General features: G+C 35.3%; 1 protein-coding gene and 1 pseudogene across 2 annotated transcripts; both read right to left on the bottom strand.

The window, feature by feature from the left end:
* Positions 1 to 239: 239 nt before the first annotated feature.
* On the bottom strand, positions 240 to 5,510 carry LOC109237288 (polygalacturonate 4-alpha-galacturonosyltransferase). The gene is made up of 11 exons (XM_019403578.1): positions 5,235 to 5,510; positions 4,931 to 5,084; positions 3,909 to 3,943; positions 3,761 to 3,820; positions 3,528 to 3,665; positions 3,301 to 3,376; positions 3,171 to 3,217; positions 2,666 to 3,000; positions 2,210 to 2,567; positions 1,315 to 1,902; positions 240 to 918 (listed from the first exon to the last, which is right to left on the bottom strand). The coding sequence occupies exons 2-11, from the start codon at positions 5,079 to 5,081 to the stop codon at positions 643 to 645; spliced, it is 2,064 nt and encodes a 687-aa protein (XP_019259123.1). The 5' UTR covers positions 5,082 to 5,084; positions 5,235 to 5,510; the 3' UTR covers positions 240 to 642.
* A 3,338-nt stretch (positions 5,511 to 8,848) lies between these two features.
* Positions 8,849 to 12,919, bottom strand: LOC109237287 (annotated as a pseudogene). The gene is made up of 6 exons (XR_002069621.1): positions 12,731 to 12,919; positions 12,416 to 12,448; positions 11,551 to 11,661; positions 10,576 to 10,671; positions 9,304 to 9,381; positions 8,849 to 9,177 (listed from the first exon to the last, which is right to left on the bottom strand). The product of XR_002069621.1 is annotated as a histone deacetylase complex subunit SAP18-like (transcript).
* Between the last annotated feature and the right edge of the window lie 9,478 nt (positions 12,920 to 22,397).

Here is a 22,397-nt window from a genome sequence, read left to right as displayed (position 1 = left end):
GCAGAAAAATCATTTTCATGAATTACGATTATAAGTTTGGTTAATAAAATATAACTTTAAAAAGTAATACCAAAAGCTACACACTGTACAAACCAAAACCGAACAGAGGAAAAAAGAAAAGAACCATACCGTACAACATTTTTAAAACCATAAACCGAAAATACCGAATCAAAATCTTTCAACACCGTACCAAACTGCCCGATGAACACCCCTAAAATATAAGGTTATCTCCCAAAGAATCATGAAAAAATGATCAAGAAGCTATATTTCACTAGACCCTAAAAAGAGAAAATACCCGCTCACGTGGTTAAACTTGGATTTAAATCTAGAATATAAGTCAGTTGCTGTTCAAAGAATACACTGGAATAAATAAAATTACAAACTCTTTGTTACCCCATGTGAGCTTAGCTCCAAGCAGAGGGGACTCGTTACAGGTGAACAAGGCATCAGAAACTGAACGATGAATATATTTGACTCACAGGGGAAGAATAAAGAATTAGGTCAGATCGCACGGAGACAAGAAAATTGCTGCACAGAAGAGCTCATTGGTCACAACCAAATTATAGAAAATGGTGACCAGTCTGTCGCACAGAAGATGAGCTTGATGAGTAGATCAACTGTACTATAGCTCTCACCGATGCTTCATTCACTTAGTTTACAGCTGCGAATGTATGGATGGTCAAACTTTATATACTTGGTCCAGTATGACCTGTACTTTGTCATTGCCAACTCTAGCCATGGTTTCATGTTACCATTGTAATGTATCACAGCTGCATTCTCAATTTCTGACCGGTCAATGCTTGGATTGTATCCCAAACCTAGCACATGCCACGACTTCTCTAGTGGATGTGTAAGCCCATAAAATGTGATCAGCCCTGGAGGTAGAGTTCCCAGCTTCCAGAGGACCCTGTCTTCATTCTAATGCAAACGCAGAAGAAAGAACCAATATTCAACTTAGTAAGAACTCAAATATCATGTACAATACTAAATTAGGTTAAATATTGTGTCACCAATGTCCCAATTTTTCTTTTGGTCTTTTGGGAATAAATATCTACATGGGTGTAAAAACATTTTTGGAAGGAGAAACACCACGATGTAGTCCATACGCTACTAGCTTAGGTCCATATGTTACTTTACATATTTAACTTAAAAAATAGAAATGCATAGATGACGACATCCTATAATCACATATCCTGATGCTAAGTAAAGGTTTTACTTCCATTTGATACCATGCGGGTAAGAAAACAGTTAGAACCAAAATAGAGAAATAACAAAGAGAAAATAAGAGTGATGGAAAGGCACAAGAATCCTCACCATGTTTTGCCACTTGTGATAAATGCCAGTTATATCTCTCTTCTTCCACTCCTTAAGATCAAACATGTTCATCCCATATGCCCACCCACAGGCATTTGGATCAAAGTTTCTAGCAATATGAGGATTTGAGAAGTTTAGGTACTTGTCAAAACGGTGAAAACTCTGACCACAGGTTTCAACTGCACCATTCACTTTCCCATGAAGGTCAACTGACCACAATCCTGTCAAGTCTTTCTGAACAACAATGTCATCATCAAGAAAAAGGATCTTATTCAATTTTGGATAAACCTGAGGGAGATAAAACCTTAGGTGATTGAGCATGGAAAGATATTTGGGGTTCCGGTACTTCAAATTAGAAGAACCAGCAGATAGGGTGTTGGGATGAGCTGCCTTGAAATAGTACTCCTTCATAGCAGCAGATTCCAGCTGCCGCAGAACAGGACAATATGAAGAATTAAGCCACTTGAACTCATCAACATTTTCAACATGGATTGTAGCTTTTCCAGGAGGATTCAACAAAAACCACATGTTCATAGCTCCAAAGTTCAATTTATCAGTGACTAGATGAAATACGTGTTTCTCTGGTTCCTGCAAAATATCAAGTCGCATTCTTCAACAACCTACTAGAAACATCAAACATAGTGCTAATTTTGTTAAAGCCAAGATGATAGGTGATAAAGTACAGAAACGTGCAAGGCAGCAAAAGATATCCAAGGGTACCCCAAGTATAACATGCAATTTTTTTATGTTTGTGATTGTTATCATGGATCGGATATAGTGATAGTGCACCAGCAAGTAACATGTCAGAAAATAGAATAGAGTTTCTCAAACATCCAAAAATGTATAAAGGCAAATGTGGACGATGGTCTCCAAAATATCTAACAGAATCCCTCACCTTAGCATTCACAATAGTGGAGTTGACAACGACTGAAGCAGCCAAAACATTATCCGAAAATAGCGCATAATGGAAGAGATCAGGATTTTCCCTATTTTCGCCTCTAGGGAACTTTCTTTTTTCAGGAGGAAGGAGGTAATAGTCAATGGTCAAACGCATGGATAAGCAGTGGATCCCATTAGGTATGGTCTTTGCCGCTAATTGGCTCAAAAAAGTGCTCTGCCTCTTCAAACCTCTGACTTGCTCATCAGCAGATTGCAGCATTGCTCTCAGTTTCGTTGTCACAAGCTTGCAGTCATAGAGCTGCTCTCTAGCTTTAGATAGCACCTGGCCCATAGATTTCATTTTCTCATGTGCACTATTGAACAGGGGAACATGAATGTGTTACTCTTCACTATATAGAGCGGAGACAAAAAGCAACGTGATCGAGCTTGCAAAAAAGTCAACAAAAATCACCTGCGTGTTAGATCAGCATCAGAGCCTGCATCACCTAATGCACGCTGACTTTCTTTAAGCCGAGTCTGTAACTCCTGGGCCAAGTCAAGCTTCTTCTTCATTGTAGCAATGCTTATGTACACCCTTGCCATAATCATTTGATCTCGCATCAAGCGTACTGTTGAATCAGTGTTCTCATTATCGTTTTCTTTCCTCCATATACTGTATTTCCCCAGCACAGAAGAGTCAACTGACTTGGAGCGCTCGATGGCAGCATTTTCAAGCTTCACAGTTACATCATCATCTCGTTTGAGTAAATCAGCAGCACGCTTTTCACGTTTTCTCTCTCGCAGTTGCTGCAGAGCAGGTTGGAAAGTTGTAGCTCAATTATTCATAGATGGAATGCAAGCAAGATCGTGAGGGGGAAGTATTCCGTGTGCAGTGAAGGATGAATTCAAAATAAAAAAATTTTATTTGCAGAAGTAAAAATAAATGTGAGTCTAAAACAGCTAATAACTATACATACCCTTCTGGCCAACTTAGCGGGTGAATCCACAAACTGGGAATTATCCCCTGGAAAATTAGAAAGTCCTTGATTATTCAAACGTGTATGATGCAACTAAAATTACTACCAAGATCTGTAACAAACCATTTACCCTTAACAGGATTATGCTGTTTGCCTCTGGTGATTTCTGGTTTGGAATCTGCAGCTATTGGACTTGGCTTATTTACCTGTGATACATCGAAAAAGAAACAAATCAGTATCTTGCTAGTCATGTGTTTTTTTTTTTTTTTTTTTTTTGGATGGGTTGCTCGTCACATGATTTTTCAGGACAGATATTTCAGTTACAACAAGCCAAGCTAAATCTTATTTAATCCTGACCTCTGCATCAGCTACATTGTGCTTATCCAAAATTTCTTGCCCGACAAATCTCCATGAGGCAGACAAATTGTTCTTTCTAAAAGAATCAAGACTGAGAGGTCCTAAATCATCTGTACTGGCTTTAATGATATCAATCACCTAAAGGTATGCACAATGAGTAAGAAATCATCATCACTGTAGACCAAAGGAGAATGCTAAACTTAAAAACAGAACTTGAAAAATTGATAACTTGCCTCTTTTGTTAGTAAGGGTTTTATTTGTTGCAGAGCAAGCCTCTCTCTCCAGTCTAAATCCTGCAGCAGAGTGAAAATTTTCCTTATTCAACTACATTCAGCAGCCTGGAATTCTAATACATGGGTACAATATAGCAAAGCCTGATACCTGTTTACTTGAAGTGGTGGAAACATCATTATGATCTGCAAAAGCACAATAACTTGAGTTATAACAACTTACACAACCGCAGGGAGGATAATATGTGAAACAACTGTGGCAGTCATAACAATTACAGCATGTGTATTTCAACCCACAAATATAATAGTGAATACCCACTTGAAACAGCCATTTATGCAGCCGTGACCTCAGCTTTCCCACTCATAAGACACCAATTGACGACAACCAAACTAGTACAGGCTAGTGGCTAACTCAAGCTGTCCAACAACAACCCTACTTACTCCTTCCAGCAAAAAAATTGTATGTGACCTACTTTCTTAATTTTAATTCAAGGAGTCCAATGAAATAGTTTTTAGATTCTTAATATTCTGAGATACCATTAGTAGTTAGAAATATCTGCCATTTAGTTTCTCAATGTCAAACAGTTACGGTAAAAGTATAACAAATATGTATTTGATATGATTTTAGAGAATGTTAGAGTCAACCACCTATCTACCTAGCCTTGAGAAATGGATAAATGAGAAAGTTAACCACTTAAACTAAACTAGTGACCAGAAACAGAGTGCATAGCAGAATGAAGACCTAGAAAATTGAGCTAAAATACACAAACAGTGTATCGATGCAATAGCAAATCAGGTAGTGTATTTAGTCTCTGCTGAGATTTGAAACCTGGTCTCCTGAGGTTTGCGCCCACTTCATAGACCACTAGGCCACACTCTTCGGTGCAAGAACCTCTAGCTTTTGAGAACTAGATTTATCTTACAACACAAATTATTAATAATTGGAACCAAAGGGCCCCCAAGAAAACAGAATGGATATAGATGATTCATTAGCCAATCCAAACTAGATTGGAATCGAGACATAATTGTTATTATCGATACATCACACTCAATTAGTATCAACAGAGTTGAATAAAACACAATGTTCAGTAGTGAGATAAGCACTAAAATGGCAGACAAACAAAACCCAGAAATATAATTACAATAGCTTCAATGAGAGAATATAAAACTAACCAATTGAGGTGTAGAGGCCACGGCCGACAAAGAAAATCAAAGGAGCAAGGAATGAACAGAAGATTAGAACCAAAATAGGGAAGCTGCTAGATCTAGTGCTTCTGTTCCTTTGGCTGCCTCCTAAACCTGATGATCCCCTCTTCAATGCCATATCCTGAGTTCACATACATTCATTCAATCCCCCGCAAAATAAGAATAAAATAAATAGGTAAGAGCGGCATAAAATAAGCAGTGTCAAAAAATTTCAACAAAACAACAATGACCCATGAAAATAAAGAAGGAATATAAAGAGAAGGGAGATTACATAGGGACTCTTTCAAGATAGTTCTGTCTCTTGCTAACAAAAGTTCGTTACGAAGAAAAACAATCTGAAGAATAAATGAAAGAGTGGGTCTATGGGGGTTGGCTCCTGAAATCAAAATGTGACTGGTGGCGTGATGGATCAAAAAGGAAGAAGGGTACCCGAAAAAGAGGAGAAGAAGAAGAAGAAGAAGAAGAAAGAGATCTGAGAAATTCGCAGTCTGAGGAAGATAAAAAATGTACCCAACTCTTTTGTTTTTTTTTTCTCTTTCTTCTCTCTCTTTCAATTTCTGATTTTTTTTTCTGGTTTAAGAAATAGTGGTAAGTGGAGATTAACGACGTCGTTCTTTCGCCGACACGGACCACACTATGTAGCTTTTGATAAGCCATAGACTTATTAACCATTATTAGTGAATAGATAAATGGAGTAGTAATAATTTGTAATATCTCCTCTTATTTAATATCCCTTGCTTATCCGTTAGATGAATGAATGTATTATGGGAAGAAATTTAAAAATAGTCAGATATACAAGTGGTCGTTCAAAAATAGCCTAGTTTTAAAAGTAATCGAAATTTAGCCACTTTTCATGTAAAGATAAATCTGAACGAAAACACTGTTCAAAATCCGGAAAATACGTCAGTATATTATGCTGGAGTTCCAGCATAAGCATACTTGAACTCCAGTATATTATGCTGGAGTTCCAGCATAAGTATACTTGAACTCCAGCATATTATACTGGAGTTCCAGGATAAGTATGCTGGAACTCCAGCATAATAGATGGAGTTCCAGCATAAGTACACTAGAACTCCAGCATAATATACTGGAGTTCCAGCAAAGTATACTGGTCCAGTATAATATGCTGGAAGTTCATACACAAGTGCTCGAATCTCCAGTATATTATGCTGGAACTTTTCGTGTGTTGGAATTCCAGCATAATATGCTGGAAGTTCATACACAGGTGCACCGAACTCCAGTATATTATGCTGGACCGGTCTCTGTTGCAGCAAAATAGTGGCTATTTTTCATTGACTTGGTAAACGCTGACTATTTTTGAATGACCAGTCCGAAAACTGGCTAGACCGTGCTATTTTTACTGTATTATGGTCTCGATTCTAGTTCTATGAAATTAACAACTATCTTTATTAACTCAAAAAAATTCCATATCACTTTTATACTCACTAACTCAATATTTTTCATTTTATTAAGTTTCCCATCTAATTGCAAAAGAGTACTCCTTCTGTTACATTATTGATCACGCCCAACTATGCCTTATAAAAAGGACTAAGCGGACGTTGCAAATATAACCAGAGTATTACGCCCGGGGTCGAATCCACAGAGAGTTAACCTATCAACTACTATCTTCAGACTCACTAATTCTTCAGAACCAGCTTCCCAAATGTTCAAATCTCAGTTGAGTATTCTTTAACGACTAGCTTGCAAGTAACTAAATAGTTGTAAACTAAACTAATGAGGTTGTAAACAATTACGAGGAAAAACTAAGGCAATGATTTCCCCTATTGATGGAATCCCATCTGTTTATGCTCATACAAATTTACCCACACATCTCTATCAATCATAAACGCTAATCTTACCGCAAATCTATCCCGAGTAATCACAGTAATTTACTATTGCACTCTCCCGAGATACACTAGCTTACTTTATTTAGCACGATTCACTTTAGATTACACCCAAGGCTTCGTTATCCCTAATTCCGCCTTTAAACCCGCAATTATAGATTCCTCTAATAATCTAGGAGTGGTGTTGTTCAACAATAACATAAATATGCACTCTTTTCCAAGTTATGCACACTAAATAGGCACAGCTAATTGAGGATCCTGTCAATTAACTACAACGAACACGAAGTTGAACAAATAGAAATTAAACTGGCAATTTGTATTCACATAAACAAGAATTTCATCACCCAATATGTTCCATCAAAACCTTAGACAAGGAATTTAGCTACTCATGGCTATGGGAACATAAACTAAGATTGAATTCATCATAAAATCAAAAGAAAAGAAGAAAGATGTTTAGAGTACTCTCTCACAATGGTTTTCCTTACTAAGAAACCTTAAAAATCAATACATGCCTCTCTTGGGCGAAGTCTAATGTTTTAAATAGGGTTTAGGTCTAAAAATCCCGTAATTGACACTTTGGTCCTTGAAGTGTCTGCGCCTGCCGCGGTTCTGCCGCGGTCGCGGTAGAACCGCGGCCGAACACCCTCGCGGAATCCTTGAAATTCTACAGCTGCTTTCCACCGCGGTTCTGCCGCGGTTGCGGTGGAACCGCGGTGGACCCAGTGCTCTGAATCTTCGGCCTGTTTTGCATGGTTCACTTGGGAAATTTCACAGTTGGCCTCTTTTTCATCAATTTTAACTCCAAAACTGCTCCTTAGCCTTCCTTATACATATATCACCTGCAAATCATGAAAAGCACTAATAAGAGCATTTTGTTATCACTTTTAGCATTAAAACTACACAAGAAGGTGATTATTTAAGGTGTGATTATAGTCAAATTCACCTATTATCAACTATATACCACAATAGTTGATTGCATACTGAATTTAACAAATAAAAAATTTAGTACATAGCAACTTATAATTTTAAGTATGTCATGATTTTTATGGATATAAGAGTATGTCACTAAATGTAAAATAAAATTTTTAAATTTTAATAAATTAAATATAAAAATAACATATTTTTTTTTAGAATAGATTAAAAAAGAAAAAATATCGTATAAAATAGGACAAATTGTAACGACAACCCAAAATTTCACAAATGATGTCTGGGGAAGATAATGTGTACGCAAATCTTATTATTACCTTGTAAAAGTAAAAATAAGTGGTGACAAAATGATTAAAAGAAAATAATTAACCACTCATATTATCCACTAAAAATTGGGTTGGATAATGAACGTTATAAAAACGGGTCAAATATATATTAGAACCATATTATATATTTAGAAAATAGATAACCAATGGATAACTATTGAGTTTAACTTTTACACTTGTAAAACCTTAAATTGGAGGTTCCTCAAGTTTGGGAGAATAGAAATTCTCCCAAAAGTAATCATATTCAAGAAGCCATGGATAATATAATTACTCATACTATCCGCCGGTTAACTTGTTTTTATCTGTATTATATATGAGTCGGGTCGGATAATCTATCCGTTTTCAACCCGTCTAATAAAAATGTTGTTTCAGATAGACCCTTCGCTCCAGGAACAAAATAAAAAAATTGATTTGAGTAATATAATAAACTATGAGATTTACTTAAGAATTTGTGCTTTTGACGGAATAAAGACACGAACAATGAAATTGCTGTCTAACCCTTCGTTGAAGGGGGCACATTTTCAATTGTGAGCACAAAAAGAGTACTAGTATATGACGAAGTCCAATGTCACCATTGGCCAAGTCAGGAGCATTCTTGCTAGCAGACATAATCTAACGTAACAATGGAGTTGATTCCACATTGGGATGAGATGAGCAGACAAATATGGTTATTTGAATTTTTTTTAGCATATTTCTCGGTTAATTCATCGGATACCTGTTATCTTCCACAGTATTGTACCACGTAAGAAAAATCACCTATTGTAATATCTTTGCTGGAAATTGAACACTGGTCTTCAATGGGGTATCACCCATTTGATTGATCATTAGAACAAATCCTTAGATACTTGTTACTTTAACCATCTTGCAGATATAAACGAATACAAGATATAGGTCTGGAATGCATCGACACTCTGGATTTGATGTTAATTTTACAGAAAAAGGTAGCATTGCCCAAGCATATAAGAACTAATGCATAAGCGGGGCTATGCATATCAAGGACAGGGAAGTTTAAGAAAAGGAACACCAAGTATACTACAAGGCTAGATGGTTCTATTTTTACTGCGGGTAGTCTTACAGGTCACTGGAACGTGATAGCCACATCCAAGTAATCTCCAATCTGCAGGGGTTAGATACAAGTCAGAATCCCATATTCAATTGATGCTACAATCTAAACAAACTCAGTGCAGTTCAATGGATACTTCACCATTGCCTATAAGAAAAAAATATATTGAACAAAGTTTACCTGAAATTTTAGTTCACTCAAGCTTTTGCTGCCACTATCGGGTCGTCTCCCATTTGGATAAGAGTACGTTCTACCCACCTTCACAGCAAATAGAAAACCCGAATTAGGCCAGTAATAGCTTTTTTTGGATGTGATTAGGCAGGAATCAGCTTGAACGCACTCACGGTTAATAAAAGGAATGGTCAGCGGAGTACGGATTACAGACATAGTTATAAGTTATAACATCCAACACCCTATATTAAGACAGAACGTTCCACCACCCCAGAACTCTATAGGATGGAACACTTCAACTACCTGCGGATTATTCCAAATCCCAGAACTTCCTAGTTTTCCTTCATTTTGTCTTCTGAAATAAATTAAGATTATACGGGAAATTCGAAATGGCATCATACTGAAATGATTATCAGCTAACTAATTGATTGATTGATGGATTGATATAGTTCTATTCATTACAAAAGCTGAAGTATGAAGATGAAGGAACCAACACAAACTCATTTTCACCATGTTTTTTTTAGATAAACTCATTTTCACCATGTTTTGCCATAATTGTTTCAATATCATCTGCCTATATCTTTGGTGATAATATCCTCATTAATCTAGTTCAAGCAGGATTTAAGAGTCAAGAGATATGAACTGCATTTCGAAATGGAGACTCATTACAGCTTAAAGAAAGTTAGAGGAAAAATGTGACAACCAAAAACTCTTATATAATCCTCCCAGAAGATACAAAAAGCCAGATGATAGCTTGCAGCAATTTTTCAAGTTCTCGCACATTAGCAATCGAAGTTGGTTGGCAAAAGCTAGAGTAGAAATGTGTAAGTAAAGAAATATTTAACAGCTCCAAATCAGCAGACAAAGGTAAATTGAACGTGGAAGACAAACAAGGCAAGTTCAAATAGCACTGAACTGAGACATTATCACATATACTAGACTCGAAGTCCATGGAAACTGAAAGGTGGACACTCTATATACCAACATTTTAGTTAATAGAGTGAGTATCCCCTCCTTTAGTTCTGTAGCCTCATTTTTCATCTGGTAGAATGTAAATATTAGTATATCATAATCGGATAATGACATCTTACACTAAAAATGGAAATGGTCAATAGACACAGGGTAAGATGCACATCATCAATTTCAAAAAACAAGCCGCACCATTGATCGTTTCTCAATGCCTAAAAGTAGGTGCACAACACCCCCCCCCCCTCTCCCCACCCCCCATCCAAAGGAGCAATGAGGTTACATTAACACATATATAAGAGATGGGAGACAGACCTCTCTAACCACAAACCGCCCTCGTTTATCAGGATACACAAAAGCAAATGACAAACTTGCATCTCTTCGTCTTGCTTCTGGAGCAACCTCTTTAACCTGCCAAACAGTTAAATGAATGGATGTAACATAAATAACTTAAACATTTCCTACAAAGGAAAGTGGGTCACAAAGGAAGGTGAAGAAAGTTGCAGCACAACCACTAAGGCAAACACTAAGAGATATCCACTATATTGCTGCTTTTTGGTTGGCAATCTGAGTAATCTGATACGTCTAAGTCTGATATACAATGTAGAATACTACTACGTTGTGAAGAAAGAAAAAGTCTGACCTAACTTATTCAATTTTTGGAGAAAATCAGATTTGACAAGCTCAACACCAACTGCTCTTAACTGTCATATTTGAGATTCTGATATTCCAACTCATATCACCTCAATGAAGTTAGGACCCAAAATGGGTTGTCCAAACTATTTTGAAAAAAAATGGGTTGTTGGCAGTTTTTTCCTGCGATATACATTAAAAATTAATAAATTCCGGACGGAGCCGGCTAACGGCCTTTAAGGCCTAGTTAACTGTATATGCAGTTTTTTGTGCGATATAGTAGTTTGGACAACCCATTTCTGTTTTTAGCTAGTTTTTTGGCCCATTTTGGGTCCAAAATACTCCTATGTTCAATCATATTTTGGAAGTCAACTGATTAGATTCAAAATTCAAATATGGTTATCTTGTGCAGGAGGTAACTCATCACTTCACAAAATCCAAGCCTAGCTCATTCTTCTAGACAATTATTGGATTGGTAATGCCTACAAGTCAATGTCCCAGGAGGAAGATTGCGAAAGTTTGCAACAATGTGATAATATCTTGAAGCACAACTTTCTGATGCATAGTCAAGGAATTAACACACTGATAGGGAAATAAGAAAGTAAAGTCTAAATTAGGAGATCAGAGGAAAAGCATATTATAGTTATCTTTTCATACCAGATCAGTTAATTCACGCAGAGCAGCATCCATCCATGTATAGATCTGGACCTCATCTTTAGGTTCCTTGCCTCTCACGGCAAAATCATTATCACTATGATGGCCTCCAATCTGCAAGTTTCGAAGCAAATGTCCGCTAGGTTATTGTTGATAGGGTATTTTATATCAAATACTTCATTTCTTCTGATAAGGTAATAATTTATCTCAAGTACTTTCATAATTGAATCTAAGAAGGAAGAAGCCAAAAAATATGAGAACAGGTAACCTTTATGGTAATAGTAAAACAGTACACAATATGCCAATAAATTGTAAGATCATGTACAGATGCTTTTGTAGATAGAACTAGTGTTCTCAAAGGCGAAAAGCTCTACAAAGCGCTCTAGGTTTATTGGGGCTTTAAGCTCAAAGTGCAATTGAAGTGTGGGCTTTAGTAGAAAAGGCGCAATGAAGGGAATAAAATATATATATATATATATATATATATATATATATATATATATAATTTCAGAAAAAGTAACAAATTCATTCTTAATGTTTTCCTCAACAACTAATACACTTATGTGCCGATTATATTTGTTGTTTAGTACTGGTCCATTCAAGATAGAACTCACGGGCAATGAGTGCCCACGCCTTAGTGCATTCCCTACACCGAAGCATAGCTTAAGCGAGGCGAAACACCATCCGCAGCTTTTATGAGCTTCAGGGCTTATGCGTGCCTTAAATGAGCCGATGACAACACTGGAGAGTACAAGAGCCTACGAAAATGCAAAACCTAAGAAATAAAACTTATTGCTTTAAACATTTGTTAATACTACTGAAAATCCGAATAAAGAAAGATTATACAGAACTTTGGCAGAGTGCATACCTTGGTGAAAACGCGAAGCAAGAGTGGACAAGTCTGGTGTTGGGATAGAAACCAAAAAAAAAAAAAAAGCAAAAGATTTCTTTAGTAACTAATAGTACGCAAAAAAAGAGAGGATGTTTTTCAGAAATTGAACAGCACATAGGAATAAGATGCCGATTATGCTAGCATATTAATACAAGAAGAAAAATTAGAGGTACTCTAAAATAAAATTTAACGTATAATTAAGGATATCAAAAAAGAAGAAGCATTATTTCTAAAACCTAGAGATAATACAAAGTACCCTTGAAAGTTTTACAGGGAANAGAAGAGGAGGACCTTTTCACGGGTCAACGGGTTGGACCCGAGGGCCCATTCTGAGGGGAGGAGGACCCGGTGGGACTCTCGCCGGAGGTGGAGGTAACGGTCTTCCCCTTCTCTGCACTTCCGCCATTGCTCTCCGTTTTCTTGATCTGTTTTACTGCACCAGAAGCACAATGAGCTACTACTAGCAATTTTACTCGTTTTTGCTTTTCGGGCCACTCCGTTACTCTCATCCTATGTTTATGGGCTCTAATTTAGATGGCAAAACCAAAACTAATGGGCCTCATAATTGGGCCAATTGTAAATTAAAAAGGGACTTTTTCGTTCATATACATTATTTGAAACCTTATTACCAAAAATGTCCAAGTTTCTGTATATACCTGACCTAACACGTTTTAGCTACAAAATATATACAATCCATCTTAAAAGACTCCCAATCCATTATTAGTGCCTTCAATAAGGGATTTAGTTATACATTTTTTCTTTTTTCTCTCCTCTCTCCCCTCTTCTCCCGGAACTTATATTTAGGGATTTCTGTTTGCTAATTGTTTCGGTCTTTTTTTTTTATCCTTAAAAAAAACCCATATCTTCTCGCTGTCAGTTTGACACATATGCTAAATGTGGACGTCCTGATGAAGCTGCCAATGTCTTTAATGAACTCAAAGTACATGACATTGTCTTGCTTAATTCTATGATTACCATTTATTTTAATTCCAACAGAATTGAAGAGGCGAGGAAGTTATTTGAGTCAATGCCCTATAATAAGAGCTTAATATCTTAGAACTCCATGTTTATAGGTCTTAGTCAAACTGGTTGTCCAATTGAAGCACTGGATTTTTTTTCCGCAGGATGAATAGGATGCATTTTGGGATGGACAAATTTATTTTTCAAGTGTGATCAGTGCCTGTGCAAGCATTACATCAGTTGAACTTGGTGAGCAGATTTTTGCAAGAGCTATTATCATCGGCATTGAGTGTGATCAAATAATCTCTACCTCTTTTAATTGGTCTTTTGATTTATACATAGTAATTATATGTTATACAACTTATTTACAATTTATCAACTTTCATATATTATTTCTACCCAGTTAAATACAACTACCACATCATATAACTTAAATATAATTTTTATAAAAACTTTATACAACATGTCTTTTGTATATTTTGTATCTGATTTATACATACTAAAAACAAATTTCATACAACTAATTATATATTATACAACTTATTTATAACTTATCTACAATTTTCATACATTATTTCTACCAAATTATATACAACTACAATATCATATAACTTCAATATAATTTTTATACAAATTTTATACAATATGTCTTTGTATATTTTTGTATCTGATTTGTATATATTATGTTTGTGGTGTGTGCTTCTTTCTTTCTAAAATTCAAATCAAAACTTACGCTCTTAATACAATTTTGATACATATCAATAATTTTATGTAAAAAGATTGTATTGATAACTTAAATACAAATTTTATACAACGATTCATAAATTATACAACTATTGTACAACTTTCAACATTGAAATAAAAAAAATATATAGCTACAACATAATACATTTTACGTACAATTATACTATAACTTTACTACAGTTTCGTAAGTATATTGTATGTCATGTCTTCTTCTTCTTCTTCAACGAGTTTCAATTTAAAGTTCAGCCAAAATCAAGTCTAATCTTCACCAAACACCCTCAAAAGTGAGATATAAACTCTAAACAATATTCCCAATTGTTTGCAACAACACCCAATCCAAACAAATAATGATTTTTGAAAATCCAAATTCGAATTCAAAGCTTCAAAGCTTTTTAATTGTTGTCAATGGTGGAGAGTCAAACACCTTCAAAATTTAGTGATTGAAATTTCAATTTGAACACCGATTGTGCAACATGAAAGAAAATTGCTAACTTAAAACGATTGAAATCCATTGATGAATTCCATTAATTATAACTCTATACAACAAGAAAGCATAAAAAACAGAGAACATCAAATAAAGAAAAATTAGAAGAATGCTAATTAGGCAAATTATAATTATTAGGATCTAAACTATAGTACTTTACGAAAATTTCTCATTAAAGTATAGAGCTTTTGAGGAAAATCATTTGTTTGCATCAAATCAGTTTATTTATTTTTAGTAGGAGTATAGCTCAAAATTGAGAATAGGTTAATGTTTTTTCTATACCAAAATGCTTGTCAGTACTCTTTGCTTTCCCTCTTAAAATACATGTTTGTTCGTCATTTTGATTTCACTACTCCAAATTACAAGTTATACATACTTTCATGTCATTTATATGTAATGATGATGTACAATAAAAATCAAATTACGTGTTTCTCTCACATGCCATAATCCTTGAATTCTTGTTGCTATTTCTTTATTCTATTTTTAAGATTCAAAGCTACGGACTATTAAGAAATGTGTTTTTGTTTGTAACATTCCAAATCTTCTCATTTAAAGTGGATTTATTTTCTTTAGGAAATTCACTGGTTTTGAGTGAAGCTTTTTCTAATATTATTATATTACTAGACTATAGTATAAAATTACAGATTGTATTTTGGTTTTATTTTTTCTAACATATTAGCCAGTACGTTGTGCGGGTATCATATGAGTTTAAATTTAGAGCTAAATCTTAGGTAAAAAAACTAATTTAGAAGAATTAACTCAAATAACTGTCCCCCTAATCTCTTCAACGTACTAACCATTGTTTACATAAAAATATAATAATTTATCATAGTTAAGTGATTTTTTAGGTACAAATATGTATTAATTAACTATGATTAAGCGACATAAGTCTATTTACAAACACATATCATGCACCTATTGGTTTGGTGTAGCACTTGGTACGGGTAAGTATTTACCCAAATCTTTTTTTTTTTTTATAACTTTTCTAGACACTATTTAGAAGAGTATTGGAGAAGGAATAAATATTCTGAACTAATTACTTTATTTTTTATTTCAAATAATCATTGACTTCTTCAACAACATCTTTTTACAACAAAAGAAAAAAGAAAAGGAGAAAATCCAAAGCAAAAAAAAAAAAAGGTACAAGTGCTTGTGCTGTCGGTGTTTGCAAATAAAAAAGACAAGCAGGAAAATACATGTTATAAACCTTTTTTATATTCCTTATTTTTCCTATGTTTGTGTAACAGGAGCTGTGCCTGTGTGTATGTGCAAAGACCCTAATCTAGACCAGCAACATGGAGTTTGTCCCAGGAGGATAAGCATTCAATAAAAAACCTAATTCGACTTGTCCATCTCAAACCTTATTCAATGCAAATTGCAGGTTAATTTCACATTTGATGAAATTTAACTTTGATCGATTTAACCTTTAAGATTTTACTGCTGAATTTATTGCGCTTTTAAAACTATGAATAAAGAATTTAATATTCGTAGATATTTCTAAAAACTTTATACATATATACAATCATACATTTCTATAACAACCGCTTTCTGCAACAATTCACTATAGTAAACAAGTTTTCTTTAGAACCGATTTTATGACTTTGCTACTATACATCCTTAATTCGATGACTAAAACGATTTACCAAATTTCATAATGTGTGTGTGTGTGAGAGAGAGAGAGAGGAGAAAGTTTAGAACTCATTTTTTAAACTGTCACCTGATTTAATCAGCATTTTTATGAACTCAATTTTGTTTAATTAATTGTAGTCTTAATTAATGACACTATAGTTTCATCGTACATTAGAAAAATTGGTCCCCTTCCTATCCACATGGCTGCATTGGCCATGGAAAGCTCATGCCACAAAAGATGCTTCAACGGTACTATTGCTGATTTTAAGAAAGCTTCATAAATTCACAAAAAGTTATGAGATTTTCTTCACTGTTAAACCATTTTAATTAAACCAAGATATTTGATAAACGAAATTAAATATTGGAATTAAGGTTTTAATTACTCTTCTTCAATTCTGTCGTCGTAAAAGGAAAAAGGTAATTGAAGGACTGATTCTAGTTGAGAACGTTAACAATTTAAAAGATAAATATACCACTATTCTAATCGTCGACAAATAAAACAGTAACTTGATGATTGAATTAATTATTTACCGTAGGAGAGTGTGGTAATTGACTTGTGAAACTATTAAATTTGGTCCCCATTAGATGATGAAGACTTAAAGAAAGAGTACAAAAATTAAATTGGGCTCCCATGTTGAAAGCTCAGCTGCTAAAGAAGGCTTGGTAAGAAATGGAAATAGGACATTGAAATGTTAGCCCTCCAACTATTAAAACCTTCTTTAAATGGAAAAATCTAACCACCACCACAGCCTACAAACCTAGCAACTTGCCTCCTCTATATATCTTACTATTATTACTTATAAAAAGGCTCTATATTTGACTTTAATCTAGACTAAGGGGCCGTTAGGCCATACAAACTTTTCTACTTTTCTTTTTTTAAAATCAGTGTTTGGCCATAAAATTTTCAATTTTCACTTGAAAACGAATTTTGGAATTTTTTGAAAAAAACTTTAAAAGGCTGTTTTTCAGAATTTTCACTTCAAATCACTCATAAAAATTCAAAAACAGCCCAAAATTGTATTCATGTCCAAACACAACTCTAGCTTTCAAATATCATTTTCACTTGAATTTTTTTTTCTCCACTTTTTTCCGGGATTTTACAATTCTTATGTCCAAATGCTCACTAAGTATGGATTTATAACTTTAAAATGAAGGTGGATACAAATTATGTTGAACGTCCAATTTTTTTTTTTTTTTTTTTATCGCAAAAATAATCTTTCTTAGTTTACCTCAGCACACAAAGAATATCTAAAGAAAAGATATTATTGCCTTACTTTAATGCCAAACCAATCCTTGCTGCAACATTGCCATTTCAACAATATATTCTCCTATTTTGGCAACCCTCTGTAGTTAATTCTTTTTGGTTGGCTGTGTTTGTTTATGGGCTTTTGATGAAATGATAAAGGAGTTATTCAGAGTCATACCAATTCTGTTAAACCTTCTTCAAGGGTTCTGGAATGAGCATGTGATTTTGTACTACAAAGTTGCTTTCCCCACTCAAAGATGTTACATATGCCACAAATTCAAAGCCATGTATAAAATGGGATGGTTTTGGAAAAAGAGTTGGTGGCTCTACAATATGTCAAAACTCTAAGGGGCTCTCTCATAACATTAAGGATGTGTTTGGTATTTAGAAAATATTTTTCTGAAAAATAAGTAGTTTCCTTACTTGTTTTTTTTTTTTAAATATTTTAGCAAGTGAGGAAAAATATTGTCTTGGGATGGAGGATTTCTTTTTAGTATTTTAACAAATAATTAAGTGAAAAATATTAGCTTGGGATGGGGGAGTTGAGGATTGGGGTCAGGGTCGAGGTGGGGATGGGACTTGGCAGGTTGAGGTTGGGGTCAGGGTAGAGTTGAGGTGGTCGGGTGTGGTTAGGTTTAGGGTCGGGAGTGGTGGATTCAGGGTCGAGGTCGAAGTGGTGGAGTCAAGGTCGAGGTCAGAGTCGGGATACGGGGGTTGGGGTGAAGGGTGGAGATCGGGGCATGGGGGACGGAGGTGAGGGTTGGTGGTATTCGAAGGTAATTGAGGAGAGGGGCGTGATAGGGTGCAGGGTTGGGTACGATTAGGATGGGAGGTGGGGTATGGCGCGAGGGGGTTGTGGGTGGTCAGGGTAGATGCGAGGATGGGGATGGGAGGTTGAAACCACAAGTTGGAGAGTTTGAAATTAAATTATTTTTCTTCCTCTTGATAGCAAAGTCATTTTCTTGAAATTCAAGGAAAATAAGTTCATAATTAAAATATTTTTCTAGACATTTAAGTTAGAAAATTAATAATATTTTCCTCTTATACCAAATACACCCTAATTTGAAGAGTTTTTCTTCGGAATGTTTTGTGGACCGTATGTTACGGTGCCATTTAGAACTGGTTTTGATTTAGCTTTTAGAAAATTTTGTTTGGATTAATTGTCGAAAAACTTGTTTTGTAAGGCATGGTACATAAAACTTAAATATATTTTTCTAATATCTTTTCTGTTTAGACCATGATATGTTCTCTCATCTACTCGTACAAGAAAACTAATTATTTGTGTACTAGAAGCACATATCTAACGGCTTAGTAGGTCCAGGGAACAATGATATCATAGTCACTTCGGGACATTAAAACACAGTAAATTATTTAAGAAGTATATGATAAAGACAAGCTTGTAGGACTGTAGTTTAACTATCGATGAACAGATAAGATAAATCATTTAAATTTGTATTCTTCGTTAAATTATTCATGACTTTCAAGTTGAGTGGTAAATATAGTTGATGTAGACTGAACTTGACGTAGAATCGCACTGTCTACTCGAATTTCATGTGCCCTAAGACTACGCAGAAATAAAGGACATCTCTTTCATTATAGGGTCCCCATTCAGTAGGAGCCCTAGGAAAAGTTTTTTTAGTAGTATTTCAATTGTGAAATTAAAATAGTTGGACAAATTTATTATTTTACTTTTTCTAGCCGGTATATATAAATTATATACCGATTATACATAATTATACATATAATATATTAATATTATATCCTTACTATTTTTAATTTAAGCGGTTGAGTTGATGATTATTTAGGTTAATTCTTCAAATTAAAACGCTGAGGAAAGGGGGGGGGGGGGGTTGTCAAAGACTGAGATAGGTATTTGACAACAGGTGACGACGCATCCACTATCTTACTTGAAGATTTAATTTATAAATGAAAGTTTCATATACTTATTCCTAAGTGTCATATATTTATACTGAAGTTTCATATGGAATGGTAACGAAAGATCCATATAACCGTCACAAACTAATTAGGATTAAGGATTAAGGATTAGACGTTGTAATAGTCACATATTATATTCAATGTTTATAGGAGGAGCCTTGCTAGTTTGTTTAGAGACTTGATGTATGTTGTAGGGAAAAAATGCAAGATTTAAAGAACCTCTAATCTTAATGGAAATCTTAATTCATTTTAAGTGATTTTATTAAAGCAACATTGAATTAATAAAATGGGTCCAACTAAAATGAAAATAAATGACTAACACAACCAATCCTAACTAGCTATAGGATCGAATTTTTGTTGGTCAATACTAGGGATGGCAAAATGGTTAAAAGAAAACAGTTAATCACTCATATTATCCACAAAAAAATGGGTTGGATAATGAACTTTTTAAAAACGGGTCAAATATGGATAAAAACCATATTATCCAGTTAGAAAATGGATAACCAATGGGTAACCAATGGGTCTAACTTTTACAATTGTAAAGCCTCAAATTGGGGGTTCCTCAAGTTAGGGAAGAATTCTCCCAAAAGTTATCATATCCAAGAAGTCATGGATAATATAGTTACCCATATTATCCACCGGTTAACCCGTTTTTTATCCGTATTAAATATGAATCGGGTCGGATAATTTATCCGTTTTTTCATTACCTGTTTTTGGCCCGAACCATATCCATCCTGACCCTCCCGTTTGCCACTCCTAGTCAATACTAAGCTCCCAATTGGCCATAGATTTTGACTATTTCTTTCCAAAAAGTTTTTGAAAACACTGTTTGTTCATGGAATATGATCAATTTTTGAAAAAAAATAAAAAAAACTAGTTTATGGCAGTTTTTGAGTGAAATTTTTTCTTCCACTCATAAAATTTCAACTTTTTTTCAAATAAAATACATGTCCATACACAACTTAAACTTCCAAAAATTATTTTTCAACACAACTTCAATAAAAACTCTTTTTTTTTTTAAATTTCAACCAAATATATGTCTAAACGCTAGCTAAGCGTACTCATTGTCACCATATAACAAACCGATCGATCATTTTGAGCATTTACACTCCGCTCGGTGGTTTGAGGGCATGAGTGGCTCCGTATGATGTATTATGACTTATGTGAATCGTCGGTTTTGGTTTTCAGGTTATTCAGAATTGATTTGGAAGAATGATTCTCAACTAGGAAGCTTTAAATTGGAAGAGTTGATCAAGTTTAACTTTTTAGTATTTGACCTCGGATTGGAGTTTTGATGGTTCCATTAGCTCCGTTGGGTGATTTTAGACTTAAGAGCGTGTCCGGATTGTGATTTGGGGTTCGTAATTGAATTTGTGTAACGATCCGGACGGTCGTTTCGAGAGTTGTAGCCCCGTTTCCCTATTTTATGCTCCTTTTGTGCTCTACAACTGTTATATGACTTACCGATTTGGTTGGTTCGGGTCCTGAGAGATTTCAAAGTGAATTGATACACTTAGTCTCATAATTGAAAGTTTGAGTTGAAAAAGTTGACCGGATGTTGACTTATGTGTAAACGATCTCGGATTTGAATTTTGATGGTTTCATTAGCTCTAGTGTGTCTGGATTGTGATTTAAAGGTCCGTAGTAGAAATAGGCTTGAAATGGCGAAAGTTGTAATTTTGAAAAGTTTGATCGGGAGTGGACTTTTTGATATCAGGGTCGGATTTGATTTCCGGAAGTTGGAGTAGGTTCGTGGTGTCATTTCTGACTTGCATGTAAAATTTGAGGTTAATTGGACGTGATTTGATAGGTTTCGACGTCGTTTGTAGAATTTGTAAATTTCAGAGTTCATTAGGCTTGAATTGTGGTGCGATTCGAGTGTTTGATGTTGTTTGAGGTGATTTGAAGGCTCGACTAAGTTTGTATCATGTTTTAGGACTTGTTGGTATATTTGGTTGAGGTCTCGGGGGCCTCGGGTTGATTTTGGGTGGCTAACGGATCAAAGTTGGAGGTTGAAGGATTGTTGAAGTTGATTCCTCCTGGTGTAATCGCACATGTGGATGGGGAACCGCAGGTGCAAGCCCGCAGAAGCGAGAAAGAAGCCGCAGAAGCGGGCAAGGAAGAGAGGAACAGGGGGCCGCAGGTGCGAAGATTTTCCCGCACCTGCGAGGCCGCAGATGCGGGTCAGACGTCGCAGAAGCGAAATCAGCTGGGACTAAGTGACTTCCGCAGAAGCAGAATCTTCACCACAGAAGCAGGACCGTAGAAGTGGATTTTGGCCGCACGTGCGGAAGGCCTGGGCAGAACCTATATAAAACGAAGGTTCCGAGATTTTTGTCATTTCTAATATTTTGAGCTCAGATTTTGGAGGTTTTTGAGAGGATTATTGAAGAGATTCTTGAGGTAAGCTCCTTGTGTCATTTTTCTTCAATAATTATGTTTTCTCATTGATTTTCCACCTAGTTTGTGTATTTTTGTGGTGAAATTTGGGGTTTGAGGCTAGGGATTTAGAGAGTTGATTTTGGGATTTGGATGGCCATTTGGTGTCGAATTTTGATGAATTTAGTATGACTAGATTCGTGAGTGAATGAGCTTTCGGGTTTTGTGACTTTTGTCAGATATTGAGACGTGGGTCCGGGGCCGACTTTTGACCAATTCCAGATTTTGGCTTATAATTTCATATTTTTCTTGTGGAATTGGTTCCTTTAGCCCGTATTGATTGTATTGTACCGCTTGTGGCTAGATTTGGGACATTTGGAGACCGACTTGCGAGGCAAAGGCATATTGGAGTAAAGTTTTGCTCGGATTGAGGTAAGTAACAGTTCTAAATCTAGTTCTGAGGGTATGAAACCCCGAATAATGCGTTATGTGATTGGTTTGGAGGTGATGCACATGCTAGGTGACGAGCGTGCACTGTAGGAATTGTGACGTGGTCCATTCTATGGAACTGTAAAGTTGAA

Source organism: Nicotiana attenuata, unplaced genomic scaffold, assembly GCF_001879085.1.
Source record: "Nicotiana attenuata strain UT unplaced genomic scaffold, NIATTr2, whole genome shotgun sequence".
In the NCBI taxonomy this organism is placed as follows: domain Eukaryota; kingdom Viridiplantae; phylum Streptophyta; class Magnoliopsida; order Solanales; family Solanaceae; genus Nicotiana; species Nicotiana attenuata.
This window is presented reverse-complemented; position numbering and strand designations above follow the sequence as displayed.

Bases quoted from the DNA above. Each gene is read 5' to 3' on its own strand.
- LOC109237288 (XM_019403578.1), bottom strand. From the start codon at position 5,081: ATGGCATTGAAGAGGGGATCATCAGGTTTAGGAGGCAGCCAAAGGAAC. The intron at 3,666-3,760 runs GCAAGTTATCAA...GCATACCTTTAG, and splicing joins AACCCTTACTAACAAAAGAG to GTGATTGATATCATTAAAGC. The intron at 3,377-3,527 runs GTCAGGATTAAA...GATGTATCACAG, and splicing joins ACAATGTAGCTGATGCAGAG to GTAAATAAGCCAAGTCCAAT.